Raw genomic sequence first — 26,742 nt, 5'->3', positions numbered from 1 at the left:
GTGCCCCCCTCTCCTGTTTCCTGTGGGGCAGGAGGGGGAGACCTCCTGCCCTCTCATAAGCAGGAAGCTGGGGAACATGCAGGACAGTGGCAGGTGGGGAGGTCTTCTGGGTGATGTGTGGTAATATGGGAAAAGACCAGAGGTTGTCAGGGGACAAGAGATGACACCTGGGACCAAGAGGCTACACCCACATTCTGGGAGAAAGTACCAAAGAGAGTTATTTGAGTCAGTCGATGCTCCTTGTCCTGCTTACCTCTGGGTCGCACAGTCCCTCCAGGCTGGAAATCTCTCCTGCAACAAAGCATTGTGCCTGCTCTGGCACAGCTTCACTTACTCCCCACAGCCATCCCTGGAGTCCCCACAGCAGCAGCCATTGATTTTCCTGAGTATTTACAGAAAGGATGGATGGGCTCATCAGGTCTGGATGGGCTCTCACACGTGGGTGCAGAGGAGGGACCTGCTCCAGTTCAGGTTCTGGGACTCTGAACCCAGCAAGCCTTTCATCAGGGTGGGTTACTGTCAGCTGATCCCAACCAGAGCTCTGATGAAGGGATCTGGTGCTGCAGGTTCTGGTGTGGAATAACACCAGGCTTTCTGCGTGGAGCCCCCCACTGCATCCCTCACTGCCCTGCATGCAGCCTGGCCACCCCACAGCCATGGTGTGCCCTGATCCTCACAGACCAGCTCCTGACCCTGCACCCCTCCAGCACCAGCTTCCTTGGGCTGTTTGAAGGCTCTCACCCCTGCTCTGCAAGGGTGATGCACCATCCCCAGCAGGCAGGGAGGAGATGTTTGTTAATCCCTGCGCCTTCTCCTTGTGAGAGGGATGTGGGTGAAAAGCCCAGACGGAGAAGGGTGAAAAGGACAAATCTTGCCTTCTCTCCCCTGCAGCTCCACAGGAGAAGAGCACAGCCAGGGAGACATCCTTCCTAGTCTTCCTCAACAGGGCTTGAGGAGCTTAATTCAGAGTTTACTGCAGGCTCAGACCAGCCTGGCTTTGCACCCAGCTGCCCAGAGTGTAGCTGCCCGCACCATGGGAGGGATTTGGGGCACTGGGGACCTTTAGCCATGTCTCAGCTTAACGCTGCTGTGCCAGGCAGGAACAGAGCGTGGTGGAAATAGCACAGTAAAGTTACCAGCGCTGATGAGAGAAGGGACTGTAAATCCTGCAGCAGCAATTTCCACAGTCAGGGCTGTCTCTAGGGCTTTAATTTATCCATTACAACTTAATTGGATGTAAACCCAGTCACTTGTAAGCAGCAGGAGCCCTGAACAGGCAGTGGTCCTGAGCTTTTCTCTGCAAGATTCCTCACCAGGACTCCCGTATCTGCTGTGATGCCTTGACCCTCAGGGGGCTACTGCTCAGGTGCACTCAAGGGAATGGGAGACGTGACGTTTGCTCTCTTTCTGGCCCCAGCTGAGCTGGCTTTCCTCCTCTGAGCAGCTCCCTACACCACTGAGGAGCTGGTCACTGGGTGCAGCAGGGTGCTCAGATTTCGGGTACCAGGGCTGAGCCTGGGCAGGCAGGAAAGGCACCCGTTGCCATCCGAGCAGCTGCAGCTGGCCATGGTAGTGGAAAGGCAGAGCCTGCAGCCTCCCATCCCATGACGCGCAGATGCTGGTCTCTCATCTCCATGGCCAACACAAGCGGCCCGTGAAGCTGCTCCTGTCATTCAGGCCGTTGTCAGTGGAACAGACATGTGAGGCCTGGGAAGCTTGAGAATGTGGCGTGTTGCACAGCACGGTTCCCCATGGCTGCAGCAGCCTCCCTGGTACAAGCCATCAATCACCCTGGCAGGCAAAGACACCAGGCTGGAGCAGTACTGGTGAAGAAAGGGATGGCTCAGACCCTGTGAGATAGATGGGGGCTGGCAGAGCCCTGTCCCCAGGCTGTGCCTCCCCACAGGCAGGAAACCTGCCCTGCACAGACCCAGTCCTTTACGTGAACCTGGAAGAGTGGAAATACCAGGCATTTCTAGGGGGCACAGGGAACTGCTCCCACTATAAAAAGGTCAGAGGCTCCGTTCAGCTGCTGTAGCACGCAGGCTTCTTCTACCGTCTAGCATAAGGAAGAGAATCCAAAGCTTCTGATCCATGGTGTCTACATCGTGTTTGGTGGCACCTGGAGCCGAGCCCTGGCCAAAATATGCCACACCAGGAGACACATCATGTGCGTGCTTTTCCCAGCAGGGAAGGCAGCTAGTGTGGTGCAGGGCACGGGGAGCAAGCCGTACTGCACAGGGGAACAGCTGGACCAAAGCAGTCATGGGGTGGCTGCAGCGGCAGGGCAGCACCAGAGGGTTGTGGCAGCACTGGGAGAGGTGGCTGGGCCAGGGCTGGGCCAGCACAGGCAGGTGGATGCCAAAGGAGAGCAGCAGTGGAATGTGTGAGATGGAACAAGGGCAGATACAGCTGCAGGGAGTCCTTGCCTGGGAAGAACAGGACAGACGAGCCTCTGGGAAAAAGCCTTGGGGTGGGAGAGCAGCAAGCAGGAGGAAACTGGGTAGAAGTGGCAGAGCTCATGAAAGGAAGAAAAGAAAAACGGTAAAACAAGCACTGACATTCACTGACAGCCTGCAATTCCATGTTCCTCCAGACAACAGACCTCCACAGGCCACAGGACACCATCCAGGCAGGGGTGGGTGCTTGAGAAGTAGAACCCCATATCTACAGCATCCATCCAGCCTGGTGATGGCTGTGAGGAGACATCCAAGCCTGTACTGATGTTGCCCATCCTGACAACAGCTGCTTGTGTGGGGGAATTGGACCCATGACACTAAAGGGGCTGGGGATGGATATATGGAAACCTCAGATCGCCACGCTGTTGGCTTATCCGCTTGGGGAGTGGGGGCTATGAGGAAAAAGAGAGTCTTGCATTTACAATGGGCATCCAGATGGGACCCAGGGGAGAGCGAGTCCCACGTCTACAAAGAACATCCAGGCAGGGCCCGGGGTAGGGGAGGACCAGGGCACTGTGTCCATGAGGTCTGCCCAAGCCGTGTACCACGACCTCAGCTCCCCATAGCCCATGCAGGAGCGCAGAAAGACGCCAGCTCGGCACGGGCGCTGGTGCTGGTTCACGCAGACACCAGGGCGTGCGGGATCCCCGCCCGCGCGGGTAGGGCGAGGGCTCCGTCCGGCAGGTCTCGGCGGCGGCGGCGGGTCCCAAGGAGTTAAGGGCTGTCCCCGCCCCGGCTCCGCCCCGCCGGTGCCAGCGCTCGGGGCGGCGGAGGCGCAGCGCCGGGCCGCGGCGGGGTCGGGGCAGCGCCGCTCCGCTTGCGGGCCATGAGCGCCGTGCGCCCCGCCGCGCCGCCCGCCCCGCGCCGCCGCCGCCGCTGCCGCTGACATCGCCCCGGGCACCGGGACCGGAGGGGGCTGGGGAGGCGGCGGCGCCCCGGCCGCGGGGCTGCCCGGCCTCACCGCGCCCGGGCGGGGATGTGAATGGCGCTGGGGGTGCTCGGCGGGACCGACATGGAGTGGGAGAAGCTGCCGCGGCGGCCCGGTGAGGGCGAAGGGGAGGCGGCGGGGCCCTGGCCGGGCTGCGGGCGGCTGCGGCCCTCCTCGTACCGGGCGCTGCGCAGCGCCGTCTCCACCCTGGCGCGCATCGACGACTTCTACTGCGAGAAGATCGGGGCCGGCTTCTTCTCCGAGGTCTTCAAGGTGTGCAGGGCGGGAGCGGGGGTGGCGGTGTTCGGCGCATCCCCCCGTGTTTGGCCATCCCCCCGGGGAGCGCGGCTCCCACTCGGCCCAGAGGTGCGGGGGGCCGGAGGGATCTGGCCCCCGACCCCGACAGCTGGGCGAGGTCGAGGGGTTTGTGCCGTGCGGCGGGGACCTGGGCTGCCAGGGAGCCCCGTCCCCCCCGGGAGTGTTGTTCCTCCGTCCCTCCGTGCAGTGGGAGGGAAGGGCGGCTCTGTTTACAACCCGGGAAGGCTGAGTTCTCCGAATCGCTGCGTAGTTCGCAGCGAGGCCGTGTCGGGGGGTCGGGGCACTGCTGGGGTGCTGAGCAGCCCAGCTCTGGGGACCGCTATCAGAAGCCTGGAGCCCTCACAGCTCCAGGCCCGGGATGTGCCTGTGGCAGGGGATGCAGGCAGTGTTTGCAGACCAACCGTGGTGGTTTCCAGCGTTGCTGGGCCTGCTCCAGCCTGCACTGGGCAGGTAGATGGGGTGGAGTGCCCCACCAGAACCTCCTGAAGGTGCCCGAGTCTGGGAGAGGGGTGTGATGCTGCAGAGGAGCGCGGGGGAAAGTTCCCTGCTGGGAGCCCAGAGCTGCCTTTGTCCTCCGTCCTCTCTGGGCTTGCCAGCGTGGGGACACCCGTGTGTGGCCCACACCCTGGTTAGGGGTGTGTGGATGCTGGTGTGGAGCTCCAGGTCCCAAGAGTGTGGCAGAAGTGCCCGGTGATGGTACTTGGCCAGCCCACGCAGTACTGCCAGAGCCGAGGGGCTGTGCCCTGCCCTGCTGCCACGGTCGCCTCTCCTCATCCGAAGGGAGGAGTGTTCATGTGTTGTTTTCGTTCTTGGCATCACGCAAGGCGCCACGAGCCGTTGGGCGAGGACTGCCTGTAAGAACAGCTTTGGCCTAGGCAAGACACCCACCACCTCCCACCGCCGAGGTCCCTGGCAGCCCTGTGCTGTGTCCCCTGCATGGAATCACACTCCAACATGCAGCACACCTGGGTGGCCATGACCCAGCAGGATGCTGAGGTCCGCCCTGCTGCTCTTCCCTACTCATTGGGGAGACCCAAGACCTGACTTCTTTGCAGCCACAAAAGAGGTACCCTTCAAGGGGTGCCTCTCCTCTGTGCTCCCTCTTGCCCTGCGGAGCTGTGGCCTCTCTGCTGGCCAGGTTCCTGCTATTGATCTCTGGCTTGGAGAGCACGGCAGCACCTTGGAGCAGAGGGAGGCATTTAATAATGTCAGGCGTGGATACGGCTCTTTAATAATGGATGCTCCTGTGTCTCAGCCAGGCCATGGTGTTTCTTTGCCTCACTGTTTCTATTTCCCCGGGCCCGGCAGGAGCCACAAAATGCCCCTTCTCCCACTCATTGGTCATGTTCTTGCAGGGCCACTTCTATGTAGGATTTAGGGGAGCAGTGGAGGCTGGAAGGTGAGAGCAGGATCAGGCGGCAGAAGCCAATGTATGTGTATGCTGTAGAGGAGGCTGGGGCAGGAGGGGGCCAGATGGGGCTTTGTGCTTTTGTGGTGGGTTGCATCCAAGATCTCAGCAGGATGTTGGGACAGGCCCGGGATCTGAGCTGAGGCTTGGCTGCTTGAGCTTGCGAGGAGGATGGAGCTTGGCAGGGCAGCACAGGACCTGTTTTCCTCCCACCTCCCTTGTTCCTGCTGTTGATTTCCCTGGCTGTGGGCACTCGCTGCTCAGTCTCCCTCCTCCATGTTGCTGCTGGTTCCTGCTTCATTCCAGCCTTGGTGGGCGTGGGGGATGAGAAGGGGACCTGGACATCTTTGTTCCTACGCAGGTATCTCAGCCCTCTATGTAGCCAAGCCAGGACCAGGCAGGGTGCTGGGGTACGGGCACAGGCGTCTGATGGTGTTCTCAGCATTAAAGCTAAAGTGCTCAGCACGTCTGAGCACTGGTGTCCCAAGCTCGCCCTGTGTTGAGCCTTATCCCGCTCCACCCACTTCTGTTGGAAAGGGCATCCAGAGTGGATGTGAGACACTGGCGATGGAAAGCTGCCCTTTTCCCTGGGGGTTGTTCCCTGCCGATCCCCCGCTGTGCTGCAGAGCTGGGCCATTTCCCTGTGGAACAGCTGGTTCCTATTGCCTTTCCCTGTGCGATTTCAGAGGCACCCGGCCCTACCGTTTTCTTCAGTACATGGACACTGCAGCGAGACGTCTCTCCATCTCCAGTAGACTGAGCAGATTGAGCCGGGTGTGTTTGTGCCAGACATTTTCTCCAGCCCTTAAACCACTGTTACATCTCCTTCCCAAATCCCTCTCTTACTCTTCCGTGATCAGCCTGCAGCAGACGCAGGGGCTGTGGGCAGCATCCTGGCTTCGCTTTCCTGGGGCTGTATCCAGAGGTTTTCGGTCATCCTACTCTGCACGTCACGCCGTGCTGTCTTGCATCCTCCACGAGACCCAGCTTCCCAGGTCACAGCCCTTCGGTGTGCTCGGCCTGGTGGCCTGTTTCCACAGAGGGATTAGCATCTCCCAGTGTGGACAGAACTCAAGATGGGGGCTTTGGTGCTAGAACCACCTGCCCTTGTCTGCTCACTTCCCCGCCAACCTCCGAGATTTTGTATTTACTCCCAATTTACCACCACGACTAATGACACAGCTCGCTCTCTCGTATCTTCTGCCCTTCATCAGTGGACCTTGCCTTGTTTTACAAAGGAGGGTGGAGCAGTGTGACACAGATGGGGAAATTAAGGCAGGCGGGGAGGAAGTGAATTTGCCGAGGTCAGCCAGCCGCGGCGACGCCGGGAGCAGCGCTGACCCCGCTGTCACCGCTTGGGAGCTCTGGGCACTGGAAACACATTTTGCTGACCATCCAGGGAGCTGCCAGCACCTCTCCTGTGCTGTCAAGGGGTGTGATCCACGTTGCTGGTGAGGGCTGGTGATGCCCCGCTGCCGTGGTGCAACACCGGCGCTGCCCTGGCACCTGATGTGCCCATGGTGCTGTGCCTGGGAACGTGGGAGGTGAGGGCTGCTGGTGCTCAAGCATTCGTCGGGAGCAGGTGCTGCATGCCCTGCTTCTTCTGCTTCCCCAGAGGAAGCCTGTCTTGGCTGATCCTACCTTTTCCACATGATGAGCAAGTTTTCCAGTCCCCCCCAGTAAAAGACCTGTTGTACTACTGGAATTCCCACGAGTTCAGATGCAGCTGTCGCAGGTGGCTGTGGGATTACTGGCAGAATTGCTCGCTCCCGTACCTGCCCACCTGTCTCTCTCCGCTGGGTTCCCCAAGGCAAGGGATGCGGGATGATGTCCCTGTGTGGCTGTGCTTTGCCTGCGCCAGGCTGAGGCAAGGTCGTGGGCACTGAGCGGGATGATGTGCGAACCTGTCCCCAGTGTGGGGTGCAGGGGGGCTGGCTGCTGAGACCCCAGCATGGGGAGACTAGTGGGGAGGCTTCACCTCATGTCTAGACGGGAGTGCCAGCTGTAGGGAGGGAGCAGGCCGGCTGCTCGCTCTGATTAGCATGCTCTTTAAATAAGACTCTAATTTCCGCTGTTAAAAGAGCTCAGATCCCTTGTGCCCAGGCTGGGGCCGCAGCCAGCCCCATCCCATCCCCCAGGCCCTCACACTGGCAACAGATGGGATGGGGACCGATACAGAGCAGCACCTCAGCTTGGCCACGGTACGCCCATGAAGCACCCAGCAGAGGGGCCATGTAGGGTGCTGGGGGACATCGGTGAGGGCTTGCCTGGTTCCTGGGTGGGGGCCGGCAGCTTGTCCTCCCCCTCAAACCCCAGCACGGCTGCCCAGCTGAGCTCAGCTCCGGGGAATGCGCTGGGATTCCTGGGCGCCATGCCAGAGCACAGAGAGGCGAGGGGGGACGCCATCCTACCCAGGGAGCCTCAGCTGCCCACTGCCTTCCCCAGACAGCAGTGGAAAAGCCCCTAGCAAGGGGCTGGAGCCCACCTGGGATCATGGCTTGCTCCCTCCTCTGCTGTGCCTGTTGCCAGGGCGCTGGGCTGCTGCTAGCACCTGGCTGGACGGGGTAAACTGGGCAACGTGTGGGAGGCCTTGGGAAGCGCAAGGGAGTATAACCCTATCCCAGCCAGCCTGGGCAGCGACTGGCCTTGAGCTGCAGAGTGTGTAGTGGGGACAGCAAGACAGGGACTTACAAGCAAGCTCAGGATGGTGGATGCCCTCGAGGAGGTCACGTCCAGTGTGTGTGGGGCTGTTGCTGTCCTGGGAGGCCCTGGAGCCCTGCCTGCCCCTGGGGATGGAGTCCTGGAGCAGCGCTGTGCTGGCCGAGGCCTCCTGGGGTCCCTGGGAGAAAACCCAGGGAAGGGGCTTTCACTGGACCTTCCCTCCCCCAGGCTGCCTCTCCTCTTGGATTAAAGCATTAGATGCCGTGTGGCTGCACTCAGGCCTTACCCAGCCAATTGCAATGGCAGGAGGCTTATTAACAGGGAATTAAGCCATGGGCACGTCCCAGCTATGTGAGGCTGAGCCAGTGCCTGCTGGGGGCTGCACACTGATGCAGGAATGCTGCTGCTGACAGGGACCCGGCCAGCCCCACGACGCATGGTCACCGAGTGCCAGTGCTGTGCGTGCTGCCCGGCGTTCCCATCGTGGGCGCGTGGCGCCGGAGCCTCGCCACCCGCAGCCATCCCGGCGGGACCGCGCCTGCCTCCGCCGTCGAGCCGGGTCCTGGCGCCTGGCAGCTGCCGGTGCCAGCCAAACCGACTGAGCCAGTCCTGCCAGCCCCACACAGCGTGGGAAGGGAAGGCAGCGCTGCCGCCGGGTGAGCTGGGTTAGGAGCACTGGGCTTTGCTGGGCAGCACCCAGTGACGGAGACTTGGTGGAGCTGGGGGGTCCCACTGGCCTTGTGCCAGGCTCTGGTTCCCTTGGCCCCTGGTTCTTCAAGGAGCTTGAGGGGCGAAGGGACAGCCTGCCCACCCTGCTTTGGCCTGGCAGATCCCATCCTTAAAGCCCACACAGCTACCAAAGCTGGGCTGGGAGCCCCATTTCTGTGTCTGGCACTGCCTCCAGCTGCCTCGTGCATGGAGATAGGATGGGGGGAAGGCAGCGGTGGGGTTGGGGTGATGGTGCCCCTTGCTCTGCCTGCTGGTGCAAGTGTGGGCAGGGAGCCCCTGGGCATCAGGGTGGGACTAGCAGCAGTACCAGGTGCTGCAGGTGATGGGATGGGGTAGGCAGGATGGTGTCCACAGGGAGGACCTGGGGTGCCATTAGACGGGGAGCCCTGAGGGAGCACAGGGCTGGAGGAGCTGTGCTCCCCACAGCGGGGACTGCGCTGTCACCCTGGGATGGGCATTTTGTCTGCCACTCAGCAAGGAGGAGGCATGGAGGGCACCCATCCGCCCTTCTCCCCACAGTGTGGTAAGGGGCCAGGATGCAGAACTACGGTGGCAGTTGTCTGGGTTGTCCCCTCCTCACTCACCCCAGGGTCCATCCTGATCTCTGCTGCCACATGGCCCCTGCCTGCGGGCCAGGGGTCCTGGCTGGCCGGAGCTGGCTAGAGGTCAGGCAGGTGTAACCAGAGCGGGGTGCCCATGGGCAGGCGGCTGCTGAATTATTCAGAGCTTCTCCATGTGAATACAATGAGCTAGTGGTGGCACAGCAGGGTCGGCTGTTGCCTCTCACTTCCACTCTGCCTGGGGCCGGTTTGGCCTTGGTGTACCCAGACATGCATTATAAAGCAATAATTTACACCCAAAACCCTTTGCTGCACATCCCCTGCATATTGGGTGCTGGATGAGTCCCCACCTCAGCATGCACTCCAGGACAACTGCTCCCCAAAGCAATGCCAGCCATGGGGTGGGAACAGAGCCCCAGAGAGCTCAGCACACCAGCCTCCTCCCACTGTGATGAGGCTGGGGACTGAGCTGTGAGCAGGATGAGGGGCACTGGGGACCCTGCCTCCAGCCAGCCCCCCTCCATGTTTTGCCTGGGGAGGTAATCCCTGGGGCGAGGGGGATGTGGGACAGACCAGGGGCTGGCACCGACACAGCAGTCTCAACCAGCATTGACTAAAAAGGAGAAGAGCGGGGAGCTGACGGCAGCACTGAGGAATGTCAGCGCCTCTGTGCACAGCTCGGTGTGTGCCGGGGGACAACTGGGACCTGCCAGGGTGTCCCCACACTGCTGCTACTCCAAGGGGATCACATCACATCACACCCCAGCACCCACTCAGGAGGGGACCCCAGCCCTGGTTTGGCTTCCCTAGTGTGGTGCTGAAGCAGAGATTCCCATGCTTGTCCCTCACCCTGCACAGGTCAGGGGGGCTGCAGAAGGACGGGGGTGTCTGTGCTTGGCCACGCTCCCAGCTGCTGTTCCTGGCAGGGATCCAGGTCCCCAGCTCGCATGACAGCATTGGGCTGGGGACAGCTAAATATACAGCCTTGTCCAAACGCCGTGCCCCACAGGGCTGGGATCATGCACCGGGGCAATGTCAGCCACCACCAGGGCTGGTCTGGGGCAACTTGCCCCTTCTGTCCTCCACCTCATGCCGGTGGGGTCTGGCTGGGTGGTACTGATCCAAAAAAGCTCTCCATGGTGCACCCCAATTCTGCACCCACCTGTCCATGCAGCAGGGTTGGGGTCACAGCTTGCAGGAGCTGCACTTACCTCCTTGGAAGGGCTGGGCAGCGTAGCGTGGGGCGGGGGCATGACAAGCGGCGTGCCCTAGTGAGAAGGGGGTCATGCATCATTGACACTGAGGGTAACTGGGGTGCTGCTGTGCCAGGAGAGGCCACCCCAAACCCTAATGGTCAGCAGGGTGCCCCATACGTCAAATGTGTGGGATGCTCAGCTCCTACATCTAGGGCTGTGGTGGGCGCTGGGTGCAGGCTGACGTCTGGGGGGCTGTGGAGACACGTGGGGCTCAGCCTCCCTGCACCCCCCTGCAGGTGCGGCACCGCCAGTCAGGGCAGATCATGGTGCTGAAGATGAACAAGCTGACCAGCAACCGGGGCAACATGCTGCGGGAGGTGCAGCTGATGAACCGCCTCTCGCACCCCAACATCCTCAGGTAGGACCTGCTGCTCTGCTGCCGTTTGCGCTCAGAGCTGTTGCTGGGGCTGGGCAAGCTCCTGGGGCTGGTCCCTGCCATGGCCACCCTCATGTCCCCTCTATCTCACAGGTTCATGGGGGTGTGTGTGCACCAGGGACAGCTGCACGCGCTGACAGAGGTGAGAATGGGGCGACGGCTGGGAGTCTCGGGGTTCCCGCGGGACTGGGGAGGGGACAGCCATGGCTTGTGCAAGTGCAAGGTCCTGCACCTGGGTTTGGACAACCCCCAGTAGCAATATAGGCTGGGGGATGAAGGGATTGAGAGCAGCCGCATGGAGATGGACTTGCCTGGAATGTGCACTTGCAGCCCAGAAGGCAAATTGTATCCTGAGCTGCATCACAAGGAGCATGGGGAGCAGTTCAAGGGAGGCGATTCTGCCCCTCTGCTCCGCTCTGGTGAGACCCACCTGGAGTCCTGCGTCCAGCTCTGGAGCCCTCAGCACAGGGAAGACATGGACCTGTTGGAGAGGGGCCAGAGGACAGGCTGAGAGAGTTGGGATTGTTCAGCATGGAGAAGGCTCCAGGTAGACCATATTGAGGCCTTTCAGTGCTTAAAAGAAAGATGAGGACAGACTTTTTAGCAGGGCCTGTTGTGACAGGACAAGGGGTGATGGTTTTAAACTAAAGGAGGGGAGATTCAGACTAAACACGAGGAAGAATTTTTTACAGTGAGGATGGTGAAACACTGGCCCAGGTTGCCCAGAGAAGTGGTGTATGTCCCATCCCTGTAGACATCCCAGGCCAGGCTGGACGGGGCTCTGAGCAACCTGATCTAGTTGAAGATGTCCCTGCTTATGGCAGGGGGGTGGACTAGATGACCTTTGAAGGTTCCTTCCAATTCAATCTATTCTATGATTCTGTGGGGACACTTTCTCAGGCCATGGCACATGCCCAGGGCGTGGTCTGCTGGGGGGCTGTGCTGTGGGGGGGTTGGAGGATGCATTGGGATGAGAGGTGGGATGAGCTTTATGGGGGGGAAGGGGAGCACAGCAACACAATGGCCTGGCTCTTCCCATCAGTACATCAATGGCGGGAACCTGGAGCAGCTGCTGGACAGCCCTGTGCCTCTCTCCTGGTCCATGCGCGTCAAGCTGGCTCTCGACATTGCCCGTGGCCTGCGCTACTTGCACTCCAAGGGCATCTTCCACCGTGACCTCACCTCCAAGGTACAGGACACTCCAAAGCATCCCATTGCCCTAGTTCTATCCCACATTGCTGCCTGGGCACAGCCAAGCGTGGAGCGGGAGGCTGCATTGTGCCAGGACATCCCAGGAGCAGTGTCTGACCAGGCAGGGCTGGTGAGGTTGGTGTGACGGGGTCCTCCTGTATCCCTAGAACTGCCTGGTGCGCTGCGAGGCCAACGGCTACACGGCTGTAGTGGGTGACTTTGGCTTGGCGGAGAAGATCCCCACCTACAGGTGTGTGGGCAGCATCCATCCCCATCCTTGGAGTGGGGGGTGTCCAGCCCACTCAGGGAGGGATGGACATTTGGGATGCAGCCAGAAGGGCAGAGATGGGAAAGGGTGGGGGTGGTCCCCAGGGATGGGAATTCGTGGGACACATGGACACATTTGGGGCTAGCTAGGAGGTGACAGAGAAGGGGATGGTGTGGATGGGGAGAGATGAGTTTGTGGGCTGCATGGAGGAGGGTTAGCCCAGAAAGGGAGATGGAGATGGTGATTTGGGCTGCCCCAGAGGGAGAGTGGGAGGTCAGACAGGGACAGAGGACTGTGGGCAGCTCCTGATGTCCCTCCATGTCTCCCAGTGAGGGCAGCGAGAAGGAGCCGCTGGCTGTGGTGGGCTCCCCATACTGGATGGCACCTGAGGTGCTGCGAGGGGAAATCTACAATGAGAAGGTAAGTCTCTGTGGCTGCTGTGTGTGGGGCTTAATCCAGGCTTGTGCCACCAGCAGTTTGCAGAATTTGCAGCCCTGGCGGCATTTGGGCACACACAGGGAAAATATGGGCATCCCTCGGGTGGCAAAGTGGCAGTGCCCGTAGTGTGGCTCTGCATGGAGGTGGGGGGCTGTGGGTTCACAGAATGGTGGGCATGTCATCTCGGGGCTGCAGGGCCCCCCGTGACTCCCTGCTCTCTGCAGGCTGATGTGTTCGCGTACGGCATCATCCTGTGCGAGACCATCGCTCGCATCCCCGCCGACCCTGACTACCTGCCGCGCACCGAGGTGACTCCCTGGAACGGGGACGGAAGGGAGGGTGGTGGGCAGCAATACCAGGGCTGGGACTGCTTCACCAAATGAGGGGGACCATCCTTCTGTGCTAGCAGAGAATGCAAGAGCTGCCCAGCATCTTGGGGCAGGGGTGCCAAGTCCCAGCTGTTGCCTGGGAAGGGATGGTCTCTGCCGATAACCTGTCCTCAAAGACCATAGTCAGCCCAGGTGTGAGCAGGGTCCCCAGCCTTGCCCCAACTTGGAATGACTGTAAGGTCCCCCCTTGCTCTGCCCCAGCCTGGGAGCTGTCAGGTCCACAGCCCTCGGTGGCATGCGGTCAGTGCAGGGAAGGAGAACCGAGCCATTCCTCGTCCTCCGGGCCCTGTGGTGCCCCAGGGCATCCGACCTCACTCTTTCTCCTCTCCCTGGCACAGGATTTTGGTCTGGACATCGCCACTTTCCGAACCATGGTGGGAATCGACTGCCCAGCAGCCTTCCTCCAGCTGGCTTTCCACTGCTGCAGTGTGAGCCCTTCACCTCTGCTGCCCTTCCCTGCCGGGGCAGCCAGGCAGGACAGACAGCCTTGCCTGCACAGGGGGAGAGGCAGGGAGCTGCCTCTGCTGGGCTGGGGTGCTTGGGGGGCCATAGACCTGATGGGGAACCCCTCCCGCCTGCAGATACAGCCAACCTCCCGCCCCTCCTTCCTGGAAATCACGCAGTGCCTGGAGGGCATCCTGCAGCACCAGATGGATGCTGAGGGCTCCAGGACCACCCTCTTCAGTGTTGGGGAGAATGTGCCCACACCTGGGACAGCGGCCACACTCAACGGTATGTGAGCACTCCGGGAACAGGCTATGGGGGGTGCAAAGAGGGGGGATGTGGGGTGTCCCATCCTACCCTAGCAGCTGGAGGGGAAGGAGTCGGGGGTTCTGTGAGGTCTGCAGGATGAAGCCGGTTGTTGTTTCCCCCTCGGGATGCGCCCCTGGGTTTTTGGGTGCCTGGCAGTCCACGGCACCTCACTCTTGGCAGCTAGTGACCCACTCCTGTGCCCATGCCCAGGGGTAGCCGGGAGGGCGGCCGGCCGCACCGAACAGTCACCCCTGCATGAGCTGGGGACACAGCACCTGCAGCCAGACCAGCACCTGTCCCGCAGCCAGTCCGACATGTTCCCCCCCAAGTCGCCCCCCCTGCTGCGGCCACCGGAGCCTTACGGTGGGGCCAGGACCAAGGAGACGCCCCCCCGCGTCAACCCCTTCTCCCAGCGAGAGGACCTGAAGGGAGGGAAGATCAAGCTCTTTGACACACCGAGCAAGTCCGTCATCTCGCTCACCTTTGATCTGCCCCCGCCGGCCCCACTCCAGCTCAGCACGCCCGTGACACCTGAGCCCACCGTGGAGGTGCAGTGTGACTTCTCGGCCCCCACCGCCACCCCCCGCAAGTGCCGCTCGCTGCCCTCCTCCCCCGAATTGCCTCGCCGGGAGGGCCTGGCGCTGGGTGTGGGGTCCCCCCATCACGCCGATGAAGCCCAGCCCCCTGCCCTCCCTCCACCCCCAGACTGGGGAAAAGCCTCTCCCCCCAGCCCTGGGGTGGAGGAGCAGATGGACTGCGGCTCTGACAGCCCGGAGCTGCCGCAGCCCCCACCACCACCCTCCAACAGCAACTTCATCCGCACAGCATCCTCAGATGCACAACCCTGGCAGCCAGAGCCGCCGGCCCACAACGGGCTCCTCTTCAACAACAACCATGTGGTGGTCAGCAAACCCCTGGCCTGGGGCAGCGGGCTGGAGCACGGCTTCTCTGAGCTCAGCATCACCTGCACGGCGGCGCTGGAGCAGACAGAGTGTGTGGCCATGCTGCCCGAGAACGGCTCTGGCGGCGTGCTGGAGGAGGATGAGGTGCTGCCCTGCCCTGGCTGCTGCCTGGGTCCCTTCAGCTTCAGTTTCGCCTCTGTCTGCCACCGGCCAGCACCAAGCCCACCTCACTACCAGAACCTCAACTGTGAGGCCAAAAGCCTCCTCTACCACAACCAGGGTCACCACCAGAAATCCACGGGGCCAGTGCTGTCACAGCCCAGCCGGAAGCTGCCAGAGGCACAGTCCTAGTGCTGGGGATCCCCGGGGAGCAGGGCAGTGTCCCCTCGCCCCTCGGACCACCCCACAGCCACAGTGCTGAGCAGATGCAGGGGTCCGGTGCGTTCCCATGGTCCATCCTCACTCGCTCAGTGCTTCGTGGCTGCTGGTGGCCACGGTGCCCCGTGCCTTGGCCACCACAGTGCTGCCCCAGCACTTGGGTGCCTGTAGAGCCACGATCAGTCACAAGTGGCTGTGGGGAACCCTGGGGGCGAGCTGGGTCCCTGCCAGGGACTGAAGTGCAATAACACCCCTGCTCCGGGCACGCTCCAGCGCTGACCTGGGCAGCAGGGCTGGTCCCCCACGGGGCCCCTGGGGATCAAACCCTGGGTGTGGGACCCTCTTTCCCCAAGGGCTCACCCCTCTGTGGGGTCTCACAGAGGGGTATGCAGTGAGCCCACTCCCCCAGGAAAACTGGGAGCCTCCCGCAGCCCCCAGGGTGAGGGGTGAGCGGAGCTGGGCTGAGGGCAGAGGGGTCAGTGTGTGTATGTGTGTTTTTTTGGGGATATTTTGGGGCTGGTGGGTATTGCCATGCTTCCCCACAGCATGGGCAACACAGCCAGTCCCTGACACGGGGAGAGGTGTGTAGGGGGCCATAGGGCAGTGCACAGGGAGGATTGCCAGTGCTGGGCTTGCCCCCGGCCATCCAACACTGAGGGCTGGGTGCTGAGCCGGCACGTCACCCTGTGTGCCCCCCGGCACACGAGGTGGGGAGCGGGGTGCTGGCAGAGGGGCTGGGGTTCCATCCTGGCACTGGGGGGAAGGGGCTGCCCGACCCCTGGCAAGGGTAGGAGCCGGCCTTCCTCCCTCCCGCACAATGCACTGGTGAATGCAGAACTCTCGTGTTTTTTTTATTATTAATAATAATAATTGCTAGTAATATATACCCAGCTTATTTAAAGTGTTCAATAAAAACTGAATGTCCCAGCAACTCAGGCTGCTGCTTCTGTCTCTTGGGTGCACGTCAGACACAGAGGGGAGATCAGCCCCCAAAATTTGCATGGGCTTGCCTGATGCTTCTGGGGAGCCCTTTGGGAGCCACAAGCCAGCCTGGCTCAGCCTAAGATCTCAGTGCCCTCAAAGAGGCCATCTCAGTTGAAATGGCTTCAGTCAAATTCCAGTTTATTATTCAGGTTCTTTGGGTTCATGCCCTTCAGTCCGTGTTTGTGGTGGTGCACAAGAAAGCAAAAAGCAGACAAGCTGTGTCTCTTTATTGCTACGAAGTGGGTTCAGCCAGCAGACAAGACAGAGAAGTGACACGTGCCACCTCCAAAAAGCCTTCCTCTAGCATCCTTTTTCTCTTCAAGCAAGCTAATTCCCATAGCAATTAACCAACTATATATCATCTAAACATGGCCCACACAACCCCATAATAAAATAAGAGTATCTTCGCCTGGTTGATCATGACTTCCTCTGCTCTTGCCTGGCTGCAATGTGACATCAGGGCTATTTTGCTTAATCTTTGCATGTGCATGTGTTTAGTAACTATATTTAAAGTCCTGATGACTTATCTCACAAAGCGTCAGTCTGCTGCAAGTGATAGAGTTGCTTTTGCTTTTGAGAGGCACCATCACATCGCACAATGCTAAAGGTCAATGCCCTGATTCCTAATTAGCAAAAATAACCCCAGCAGCCAGCATGGGTGCTGGTTGGTTCAGGTGCAGCTTCCCTCCTTGGGCACACTTGCTGGGTTGCCTGAAAGCTGTGGCCAAGCTGCTCCTGGGATGGGGCCAAGCAAAAAGTCCCTGCCGTGGCTGACTGGGTGTGGGGCTGTTCCGTCCCCTGTTTCTGCATCCGTGCCAGCCAGCACCACAGCTGTCTCCGTGCTGGGGATGTCACACGGCTGCAGCACTGAGCATTGGGGCCGGCTCTGCTCTGTGGCTGTGTCTGGGCTCCCCATCGCGCACCAGCCCCCGTGCTCAGGAAGATTCAGCGTACCCACTGCAGGTGTGGGGCTGGGCTGTGGGGCCTGTACTGCTCTGCTGAAGCACATCAGATGGGGGGAAACGGACACCACCACTGCCTCCCCTAGCCTGCATGATACCCAAGCATCACTGGGCATTGCGGGGAAGGACCTGGGCAGCCCATCTGTGAGAGGGAGGTGGGTTGTTCGCAGGGATGGGACATCCTGGGCAGGGGTGTAGCCGGGCTGAAGCAGAGGTGATGCAGGGTGCAGGTGCTGCAAGGGAAGACAGAGGGTGAGATGCTGCCCACCACACACAGTGGGGCTGGAGAGGCAGTTTGCAAAGGAGTTTCCCCCTTCTTGCCCCTTTGCTGCACCACAGCTTCAGGGGGGTCTCTTGAGCTGCCACAGACCAGGGGCTCCCATGGCAGCAAAGGGATGGAGGCAATCTCCATCCAGCACAGAGAGGGGCCTGCATCCCTCTCCGTTTCCAAGGCAGGGGATCAACATGCCCCACACAGTGGCCCAGGCTCCCCACTTCCCTTCATGTGTCCCAGAGCTCGGCAGAGCCTGGCATGGGCACACTCACCATGGCAATGCTGGGGACAGCAGCTGTCATCCCATGAATGGGGAGCTTGGCCCCGCCGCCTTCTCGCAGATCCAGAAGTGCAGGTCATTGGGACCAGCACACTGGGCAGGTTTGATGTTCCCACGGCTTATTATAGCACAGGACCCATTTGACTTGGACTGCCACAGCCTGGATGGAGAAACAGCAAACACATTGGGGGGCTGCCACTCCCCTGCCCACCACCCCTGCTGAGGCAGCCAGGGCTGCTGATGGCTGTCTCTTGCACGCTCGCATGGGAGGGGTTGAATGTTGCAAAGGGGTGATACTGCAGTTCTCCCCTACTGATTTCACAAGCTGAAGCCTCATTCCTTCCTTGGGCAGGCTGAGAATGACAGAATCACAGAATCACAGAATGGTTGGGGTTGGAAGGGACCTCTAGAGGTCATCAAGTCCAACCCACCTGCTAAAGCAGGTTCACCAGAGCAGATCACACAGAAATGTGTCTAGGTGGGCTTGAATGTCTCCAGAGAAGGAGACTCCACAACCTCTCTGAGCAGCCTGTTCCAGTGCTCTGTCACCCCTAAAGTAAAGGATTCTCTCCTCATATTCAGAGGGAACCTCCTATGCTTCAATCTGTACCCGTTGTCCCTCATCCTATCAATGGGCACCACCGAAAAGAGTCTGGTCCCATCCTCTTGACATCCAGCCTTGAGATATTTGTCAGCATTTATAAGATCCCATCTCAGCCTTCTCTTCTGCAGGCTGAACAGACCCAGGTCTCTTAGTCTTTTCTCATAAAAAAAGAAGATAAATTCCTCTGCAAAAGGTTTGCATCACTTGCGACTCCCCTTAGCCTCCCCGCTGCCTGACTCTCAGCCTTGCTGCTGGGGGATATTTGGTCCCTGCAGTGCTGGGCAGTGGGGAGAGCCTGGTCCTCCCTGATGGCATGTGGATGGCCGGAAGATCTGCCCTGGGCTGTGGGGCACTGATGGGGTGCAGACCCCTGTGGTGGGGCTGAGGATGGAGGGGCAGGCAGTGGACAAGGGCTGGGTACCCAGCACCCAGCCAGATGGGTCTGTTCCTCCCCACTGCTCTCAGACGCTGCAAGAAGAAGCAGTGACAAGCTGGGGATGGGGTGCACATGTCAGGGAGGAGCCCAGGACCCTCTGCAAGTGGGAAGGCTTGATTTCCCCTCGAGGAGGAACCAGAGAAGCACGTGCGTGACAGAGGTGATGCTTGAATGCTTTGTCTAGACCTCAAATAAAACTTGCAGTTTCTTTTGTCCCTTCTCAGCGCTTCCTGTCTGTACAAGACTTGCACATGCCCCTTCCTCCAAGCGTTGGCTTTCCATTTGTATGACCTCTAAGCATCTCTACCACACCACTGCACACACCTCTCCTCAGCCTCAGCTGCCCCAATATTCTTTGTTGCCCAGTGCTTGTGCCTGGGACTGGACACCGATGGGATTTAAAATGCTTCCTAAAGTCATGCTGGAGGATTGAGGGCTTTCACAAGAGGCTGTGCTGCCCAGTACCTTTCATAACGAGAGCCGTCCACCCAAAACCAGGCATCTGAGAACCCCTCGCCATCTGGGTCCCCTTCCTCCAGCCAGCCATAGTCATACCAGGGGTAGCTGCTCTTCTGCAGCCCAATCCAGTATGGGATGTCTGCATTCTTCAAGAAGGCCTGTGGAAGGAGAAAAAGATAATTTTAGTTACTTTTCCGTGGTACCGAACAAGATGAGGTGTTTGCAGGGGATGGTCATCTTCCCAAGGAGCCCTTGGGGCTGGAGCTCTTTGGGGCAGGACACCTAAGCAGCTCTAGCGTATACCAGCATCCAGGGGTGCCAGAGCCTCTCTGCCCCGTGTCCAGCACCAGCCATGAGCTTCAGAGATCAGCCTTCACCCTCCAATATTTGGCAGGGTAGGGGCCCCCAGACAAATGCTGGCCCCCCTGGGGAGCCCAGAGCTGGATGCACCAGCTCCTGCTCTCAGCTACCCCGGTGTCCTACCGGCACAGTCCAGCGACTCCAGGATTTGGTGACCAGGAGTTGAGAATATTTCTTCTCGCACTCATCTTTGCTATCTTCCCATGTCTTCTTTTCCGATGAAACAAAGAGACACTTGCCCCTGTACAGAAGCCAGCCTGCAGGGCAGCAATCTGGGGGCAGGGATACAGTTTGATCAGACACAAATAGCAGCAGGGGGACTGCAAACAGCCCTCCATCTTCCCAGTAGACAGCACAGGCTCTGCTTCAGGCATAGCTTCAGCCTTAGGACCACACTGTCCCCATCACGTGGCCAAAAAATCCAGTGGTCATGCCTCAGCACTGCACCTTATGAGGGTGCCAGTCCCCTGGGTCACCCCATCCCTGCTCCACCAACACCTTACCTATAGCCGTGCAGGAGCGTAGAATGGCCACCGTGCTCTCACTGTTGTTGAGCTTCCCCTGCACCTCTTTGATCTCCTTCTCCATCTTCCCCATGGCACCCTTCATGCTCCACAGCTCAGCGTTCAGGCTCTCCAGCTCCAGCTGGCTGCTGTTGCCCTCCTGCCATGCTTGCTGCAGCTCCGCTCTGGCCCACGCCAGCTCCAGCCGCGTCTGCTCCAGGCTCTGCTCCCGCGCACTCACCTCCTGCGAGAGGCGGCTCTGCTCGGCCGTGTGCTCCCGGGAGGTGTCCTGCAGCCTGTGGGTCACCTGCCAGTCTGGGGACAGGCTGGGTGAGCTGTGGTACAAGGATGGGACAGCCCAGGCAGAGGGACATGGGACTGACCCTGTTTAGGGGGTGCGATGTGCAGGGAAGAGCAGGGAGGTGTCCATGCTGGATGGGAGAGGATGGGAAAGACGTGGCAGGAAAATGTATGGGCAGGGGAGAGCAGGGTAAGGCAGGACAGGGTGCAGGAGCCAACACAACAGAGCAGGGACAGGGATACAAGGCTGCGGAATACAGCAATACAAGGCTGGCGGAAGAGAAGGGACGGGAAGGGAAGGGAAGGGAAGGGAAGGGAAGGGAAGGGAAGGGAAGGGAAGGGAAGGGAAGGGAAGGGAAGGGAAGGGAAGGGAAGGGAAGGGAAGGGAAGGGAAGGGAAGGGAAGGGAAGGGAAGGGAAGGGAAGGGAAGGGAAGGGAAGGGAAGGGAAGGGAAGGGAAGGGAAGGGAAGGGAAGGGAAGGGAAGGGAAGGGAAGGGAAGGGAAGGGAAGGGAAGGGAAGGGAAGGAGCAGAAACAGAGAATGAGGTGGGGAAGATGGGTGATGGGAGACAAGGGAGGCACCCATGACGTGCAAGGGATACAGGGCAGCTTGTGATAGACAGGGCAGAGGGACCCGGCCATGAGCAGTGTGAGATACCATGCCTCTGTTCACCCTCCTCGTTCAGCCAGGGCACCCACCCCAGCCCAGCTGTCTCCCTCTCCCTGTGCTGCCCAGCCACCGCCAGCCCCAGAACTTCCCCCCCACCACAACTCACAGCAAGCCCCCAGGGCCACAGTGGCCACCAGCAGCACCAGGAAGGTTGCCAGCAGCCCCACACGGACACACCACCAGCGGGACCAGCCCTCTGCAAGACACAACCAGCCACAGGCATCACCTGGTGAGACAGGGAACCCCTGGCAGCCCCCCCACCTCCTGCCCACTGGCAGCAGATTGTCAACATGGTGGCACAGGCGGCATGGTGTGGGCACTTCCTCTTCAAGGATGGGAGTGGGAGCACCCCAAAACACCACTCAGTACCTGCACCGGGACCTCCCCAGCTCCCCTGGGCTCCAGCTGGTCCCTCACCTGGGCTGGGCTGGGCCCCACCCCCATCCTGCCCCGCTGGCACTGACTGCATATTCTCATAGGGGCTCTCCGTGTCATCCATGCCAAGGGCTGTTGGAGAAAGGCAGGGGAGAACAGCTGAGTCCACAGGGCTGAGCATGGCAGGGACAGCGTGGGGTGTCCCATGGGTTCTTACCTGCCTCCAGCGCCTGGTTGGCCATGCTCCGGCCTCCCACCACCTTGGCAAACCTCAGGTCAGCATAAACCACGCTCTGGGCCATGTGGGCAAACACTGGGCAAGCCCTGTCTCCCACCCTGCTCTTGGGATGCCTTGCTGGGATGCCCTTGCTCCCCGGTGTTTGCGTCGTCTCTCGCGGGTGCAAAGGAGAAGAGTGGCCGGTGTCTGCAGAAACAGAAGTTGGCTCTGAGCTGTAGCAGATGGGGTCAGTGAGGCATGGCTGCGGAGACCAGCACCTTCTCATTGGTCCCAGCATAACCAGCCTGTCCCCTCCCACACCCCGAAAGTGCTCACAGTCCCCCCAGGCATGTGGCAGGGCCAGGGCAGTGCAGCCTGAGGTCAGGGCAGTGGCAGAGAAAGGGTGGGAGTGGTAAAATACTGCCAGTTTCCCCAGAGAGGTAGTAGATGCCCCATCCCTGGAAACATTCAAGACCAGGCTGGACGGGGCTCTGACCAACCCGATCTGGGTGAAGATGTTCCTGCTCATGGCAGGGGTGTTGGACTAGATAAGCTTTGAAGTTCCTTTCCAACCCAAACCACTCTATGATGGACCCAAATGCCTGGGCCAGGGTAGAGCTCGGAAAGACCAGGGCCAGCCTGGACACAGGAGCACATTGACCTGGGGACAGGCTTGTGGAGGGCCGGAGGTTCTCACAGATGCAGATTTCCCCTCCTGGCCCCTGGGGATGGGAGTTTCCCCATGATGCAGCTTGTGCTGCTGCCTCTCGTCCTTTCCCTGGTGGCCTCTGAGAAGACCCTGGCTTCAGCATCACTCCACACCCTCTCAGAGAGTTTCATAGAGCAAAGACGCCTGTTTCACCTTCCCTTCTCCAGACCACAACACCATCACTTGCAGCATCTTCTCCTTGGTCCTAAACTTCAAGCCTCCCTGAATTTCAGAGGTCTTTACTGAACCACATTGAGTGAAAGGCATGTTTTGAGAGGGACACTGAGGTGGGACCAGCTGGGCATAGCTGGACACAACCATTTCCTGGGACAGGACTGGAGATGTGCAGGAATGCTGGTGGAGCACAGTATTGCAAGGCCACTCTTCATCATCTCTGCAAGAGCATAAGTCCTTCCTCACTGGAGAAAAGCAAAAATCACAGCCAGCTCCAAATGGCACAGGAAGGAGGCTTGGAAAACTACAGGTTGAGCAACTTCCACGCAAACCCCAGAAAGTAGATGGAGCACATCCTCCTGGGCATGTGATGGTCCAGGCCTAGGGAGGACATGCTGGTGAATGGGGAAAGCCAGGCAGGATTTACCAAGGGCAAGTGATGCCTGTCTAACCCACCTGTCTGCTGTTGTGGGAGAACTGGGCTCCGGACAAGGGAAGAGCGATGGGTGCCATTTATCATGAACCTTTGAGGTCTGGGACACGGTTTCCCATGGTCTCCTTGCTAGCAGAATGGGGAGATGTGCCCAGGAGGATGGGACAAGAGCATGAGCTCACTCTATAATGTGGGAACACGTTTTAGGCATCAGAGCAAACATTTCTGCACAGCAGCAATTCTCAAATCCCAGACCAGAGCACACAGAGGGCCATGGATGGGGCCAGCCCCAGAGCCACATGTTCCCATGTGGAACCCACCCCCACTCTCCCTTGCACCATGGATTTGGGTAGACTCTCAATGGGATGAGACCTTCAGCTCTGCCCAGCACCCCAGCCCTGAGCTGCACCACCCCATCGTCATCTCAGGGGACCATGAGCAGTTTCGGGGCGTGGAAGGGGACAGGTTTTTGGCACTAGGGCCAATGGTGAGACACCAGTGAGCTTGCTTTCTCCTCATCTCACATGGAACTTCTGCTTCTGCAAAAACCACCCGCACTTCTCCTTTGCAGCCCCAAGAGAGGAGGCGACAGTGACGGAGCAGGGGTCATCAGACTCACCAGAGAAGCCCAGGGTATGGCCGAGAGCGTGGTCTATACTGACTTGAAGTTTGCAGTGGCCCTGCCTCCCACCGCCCCCGCCTGCCCCACAGCCCCGGATGAGGACGACAGCCCCTACGAGAACATGCCTCTGGGGATGGTGGCCCCAGCACCCAGCCCAGGTGAGAGCCTGGCCACAGCGACGGGCCCAGGGCTGCCCTGCCAGGGAGGGATGGTGGTGGGTGGCTGTGGGACCATGAGGTGACACCCAGGGACTCTCATCTCTTGCAGGGCACTGGCCCCGGCGTTGGCGTGTCCCTGCAGGGCTGCTGGCAGCCAGCCTGTTGCTGCTGCTGGTGGCCACCATTGCCCTGGGGACTTGCTGTGAGTGTGGGCAAGGGCCACGGTGCGGCCAGGGAGGGGGGGCACTGGAAGCAGTTTGGGGTTGGGTGAGGGCCGGGCTGCTGGTGGGGGGTGTTGAGGCCAGGGGGTGCTGGGGGCTGGCGGTTCTTGCTTGGCTGCCCTGAGCTGCCTTCATTTGCCTATATCTGCTTGCATTGCCTGCACTGCCCACCACTGCCTTCCCCTGCCTCCCAGTGCCTCCCAATGCCATCCCACTGCATTCCAGTGCCTCCCAATGCCATCCCACTGCATTCCAGTGCCTCCCAATGCCATCCCACTGCATCCCACTGCCTCCCAGTGCCTCACAATGCCTTCCCACTGCCTTACCCTGCCTCCCAGTGCCTCCCAATGCCATCCCACTGCCTTCCATTGTCTCACAGTGCCTTCTGTTACCTCTCACTGCCTGTCCACTGCTTCTCCATCATGTCCCACTGCCTTCCCCTTCCTTCCCATTGCCTTCCTGTTACCTCCCACATGCCTTCCCTCCCCTTGCCACCATGGGGCTTCCTTTCCCTGAGCTGCCTCCATCTGCCTACATCTGCTTGCACTGCCTGCACTGCCCACCACTGCCTTCCACTGCCCCTCAGTGCCTCCCACTGTCTTCCCACTGTTTCCCCGTTGCTTCTATTGCCTCCTAGTGCCTTCCATCATCTTCCCACTGCCTCCCGCTGAATCCCACTGCCTGCATCTGCCTCCCATTGCCATCCCACTGCCTTCCAGTGCCTCCCAGTACCTCCCACTGCCTACCATCATCTTCCCACTGCCTTCTCCTTGCCTCCCACTCTTTACTCAGGGTCTACCCACTGTTTCCTATGGCCTCCCATTGCCTCCCAATGCTTTGCCCTGCCTTCCACTGTCTTCCTGCTGCCCAACACCTCCTTACCCATTGCCTCCCATTACCTCCCATTGCCTCCCGTTACCTCCCATTGCCTTCCATTGCCTTGCCAGCCTTGGGGTTTCCATTCCCTTTCCACTGGCACCCCCAGAACAGTCCCTGCCCACAAACAGACATTCTTATCTCACTCTCCCTTGCAAGGGCCATGCCCTGAGCAGGGTCAGTCCCGTGTCCCCCTGCCTGGGCTGTCCCGTCCCTGTACCACAGCTCACCCAGCCTGTCCCCAGACTGGCAGGTGACCCGCAGGCTGCAGGACACCTCCCGGGAGCACACGGCCGAGCAGAGCCGCCTCTCGCAGGAGGTGAGTGCGCGGGAGCAGAGCCTGGAGCAGACGCGGCTGGAGCTGGCGTGGGCCAGAGCGGAGCTGCAGCAAGCGTGGCAGGAGGGCAACAGCAGCCAGCTGGAGCTGGAGAGCCTGAACAGTGAGCTGGGGCACACCAGGCAGGAGCTGGATGTGCTGCAGAAGGAGATGCAGGAGGTGCAGGTGAAGCTCAACAACAGCGAGAGCACCGTGAGCAGCCTGCGTGCCTGTGTGAATACAGGTAGGGCTGTGGTGGGGAGGGGCAGTGATGCTGCTGGGGAGATGTGAGGGCTGAGCATGGCCCCTTGAGCATCTCTAGGTGGGCCTAAGCCCTGTCCTTTCCCCCAGATTGCTGCCCCTTGGGCTGGGTGCTCTACAGGAGCAAGTGTCTCTTCATCTCAGTGGAGACGAAGACGTGGTGGGACAGCCAGGAGGACTGCAGAAGCAAATTGGCTCAGCTGCTGGTCCCAGACAACTGGTCACCATGGACGGTGCCGGTACCGAGCAGGGGGGCTGCAGCATTCGCAGAGGGTGGGGGTGATGGCGGGGCTGGGCAGACCCCTGTGGGTTCAGCAGCAGAACATCTGCAGAAGTGCTGGGGTGACACTGTGAGCCCCAGGTTCCCATCCCGGCAGGCTGCAGTGGGGAACACAGACAGCCCCGGGGCTCCTGGGCAGCAGCTGTGTGCTGGGCAGGGGGCACGTGGCTGACATCTTCTCTCCCCACAGCATTTTGTGCAGGCGAGTGGTGCCAGGTACTGGATTGGAGTGTAAGTATCAAAATTGCAGTTGTGAACTTGAGGGACGCTATGAGAATTCATATGCAAAGTAAGTTGTTCCATCCCAGCTACCTACACTGCTCCCACCTTCACCAGTCACAGGTAGAGGTGCTGGGCACTGCCTGGGTGTCTGTCCCAGCCATGGGACCGATGCTTGGGCATGGATGGTGCTGTGGCCTTCCTGCCCAGATTAAGGGCCTCTGGGGCTGCAGCTGCCTAGGGGCCAACACTGGGCTGGCAGTGAGCTGGGGGCATGGGGGTAGCACCTCTCATATGCTCTTTCCCTTGTAGGACATCTCAGTACTCCTGTGAAATAACATCCTCTGGGAAGACACACACCTACCGCTGCTCTGGAAAATTACCATGGATCTGTGAGAAGCCCCCAAATCTGAGCAGCCCATCCAAGACCCGCTTTCTTCTCTCGGCCAAGGGGTGAACTCTGAGACCCTCTCTCCATCACAAGACTGAGGGACAGGAGCTGGGGGTGCACAACAAAGACACCCTGTCCCTCCTGTACAGCTACACCCCTGCACACCATCACCTCAACCGCATTGCAAAGCTCAGGGGATATAGGTTGGGAAACAAGGTGTTTGCATTTTTAAAACAAGACTTATTACAGAGACTGTACTTCTGTGTTCCAGACTCATGCCCACACCTCCATCCCCAGCCCCCGCCCTACAGCCCTGGCTCTTATGACCCAGGATGGGGACACTGGTACTGAGCCCTGCTTGCCTTTGCTGCCTTCCACTGAGGCTGGTTTGGGAGGTGCTTCTTGCACCTTGTGGGGCTTCCTTGGGGAGTCCTTTGGTTTGCCTGGCTGCCCCTCTCCTCTGCCACTGGCTCCTGTCCTGTCCTTTCTCTTCCCTCCATCACCTGCCTTCAGCCACAGCCTGTCCCAGAGCCGAGCTTTCTTCTCCCAGTTGAAAATGAGCTTTGATCCCAGTAAAAAGTTGGAGCATGTCCTCCTGGGCATGTGATGGTCCAGGCCTAAGGAGGACATGCTGTTGGATGGGGA

General features: G+C 60.0%; 3 protein-coding genes across 4 annotated transcripts; 2 read left to right on the top strand and 1 right to left on the bottom strand.

The window, feature by feature from the left end:
* Positions 1-3,254: 3,254 nt before the first annotated feature.
* TESK1 (testis associated actin remodelling kinase 1) lies at positions 3,255-15,939 on the top strand. The gene is made up of 10 exons (XM_082074702.1): positions 3,255-3,660; positions 10,556-10,677; positions 10,789-10,837; positions 11,738-11,884; positions 12,054-12,136; positions 12,484-12,574; positions 12,817-12,900; positions 13,320-13,409; positions 13,563-13,713; positions 13,945-15,939. The coding sequence occupies exons 1-10, from the start codon at positions 3,442-3,444 to the stop codon at positions 14,985-14,987; spliced, it is 2,079 nt and encodes a 692-aa protein (XP_081930828.1). The 5' UTR covers positions 3,255-3,441; the 3' UTR covers positions 14,988-15,939.
* A 1,136-nt stretch (positions 15,940-17,075) lies between these two features.
* LOC309451526 (B-cell differentiation antigen CD72-like) lies at positions 17,076-21,522 on the bottom strand (the record flags this gene model as incomplete). The annotated part of the gene is made up of 8 exons (XM_082075233.1): positions 17,076-17,193; positions 17,507-17,674; positions 19,020-19,171; positions 19,497-19,645; positions 19,877-20,191; positions 20,952-21,041; positions 21,263-21,352; positions 21,438-21,522. 7 exons carry the CDS (start codon positions 21,520-21,522, stop codon positions 17,533-17,535), a joined length of 1,023 nt encoding a protein of 340 aa, XP_081931359.1. The 3' UTR covers positions 17,076-17,193; positions 17,507-17,532.
* Positions 21,523-23,330: 1,808 nt separating this feature from the next.
* On the top strand, positions 23,331-26,331 carry LOC309451099 (B-cell differentiation antigen CD72-like). Of its 2 annotated transcripts, none has more exons than XM_082074552.1 (6): positions 23,331-23,533; positions 23,643-23,735; positions 24,876-25,190; positions 25,298-25,446; positions 25,678-25,718; positions 26,019-26,331. In XM_082074552.1, exons 1-6 carry the CDS (start codon positions 23,389-23,391, stop codon positions 26,161-26,163), a joined length of 888 nt encoding a protein of 295 aa, XP_081930678.1. In that variant the 5' UTR covers positions 23,331-23,388; the 3' UTR covers positions 26,164-26,331. The 2 variants fall into 2 exon arrangements, with proteins under 2 accessions (XP_081930678.1, XP_081930679.1); XM_082074553.1 differs by having other exon boundaries at positions 25,329-25,446; positions 26,019-26,148.
* Positions 26,332-26,742: the final 411 nt, after the last annotated feature.

This window comes from Streptopelia decaocto (genome assembly GCF_964273445.1).
Source record: "Streptopelia decaocto genome assembly, chromosome: Z".
Lineage (NCBI taxonomy): Eukaryota > Metazoa > Chordata > Aves > Columbiformes > Columbidae > Streptopelia > Streptopelia decaocto.
Note: the sequence above shows the minus strand (reverse complement) of the source record. Positions and strands in the feature narration are given on the sequence as shown.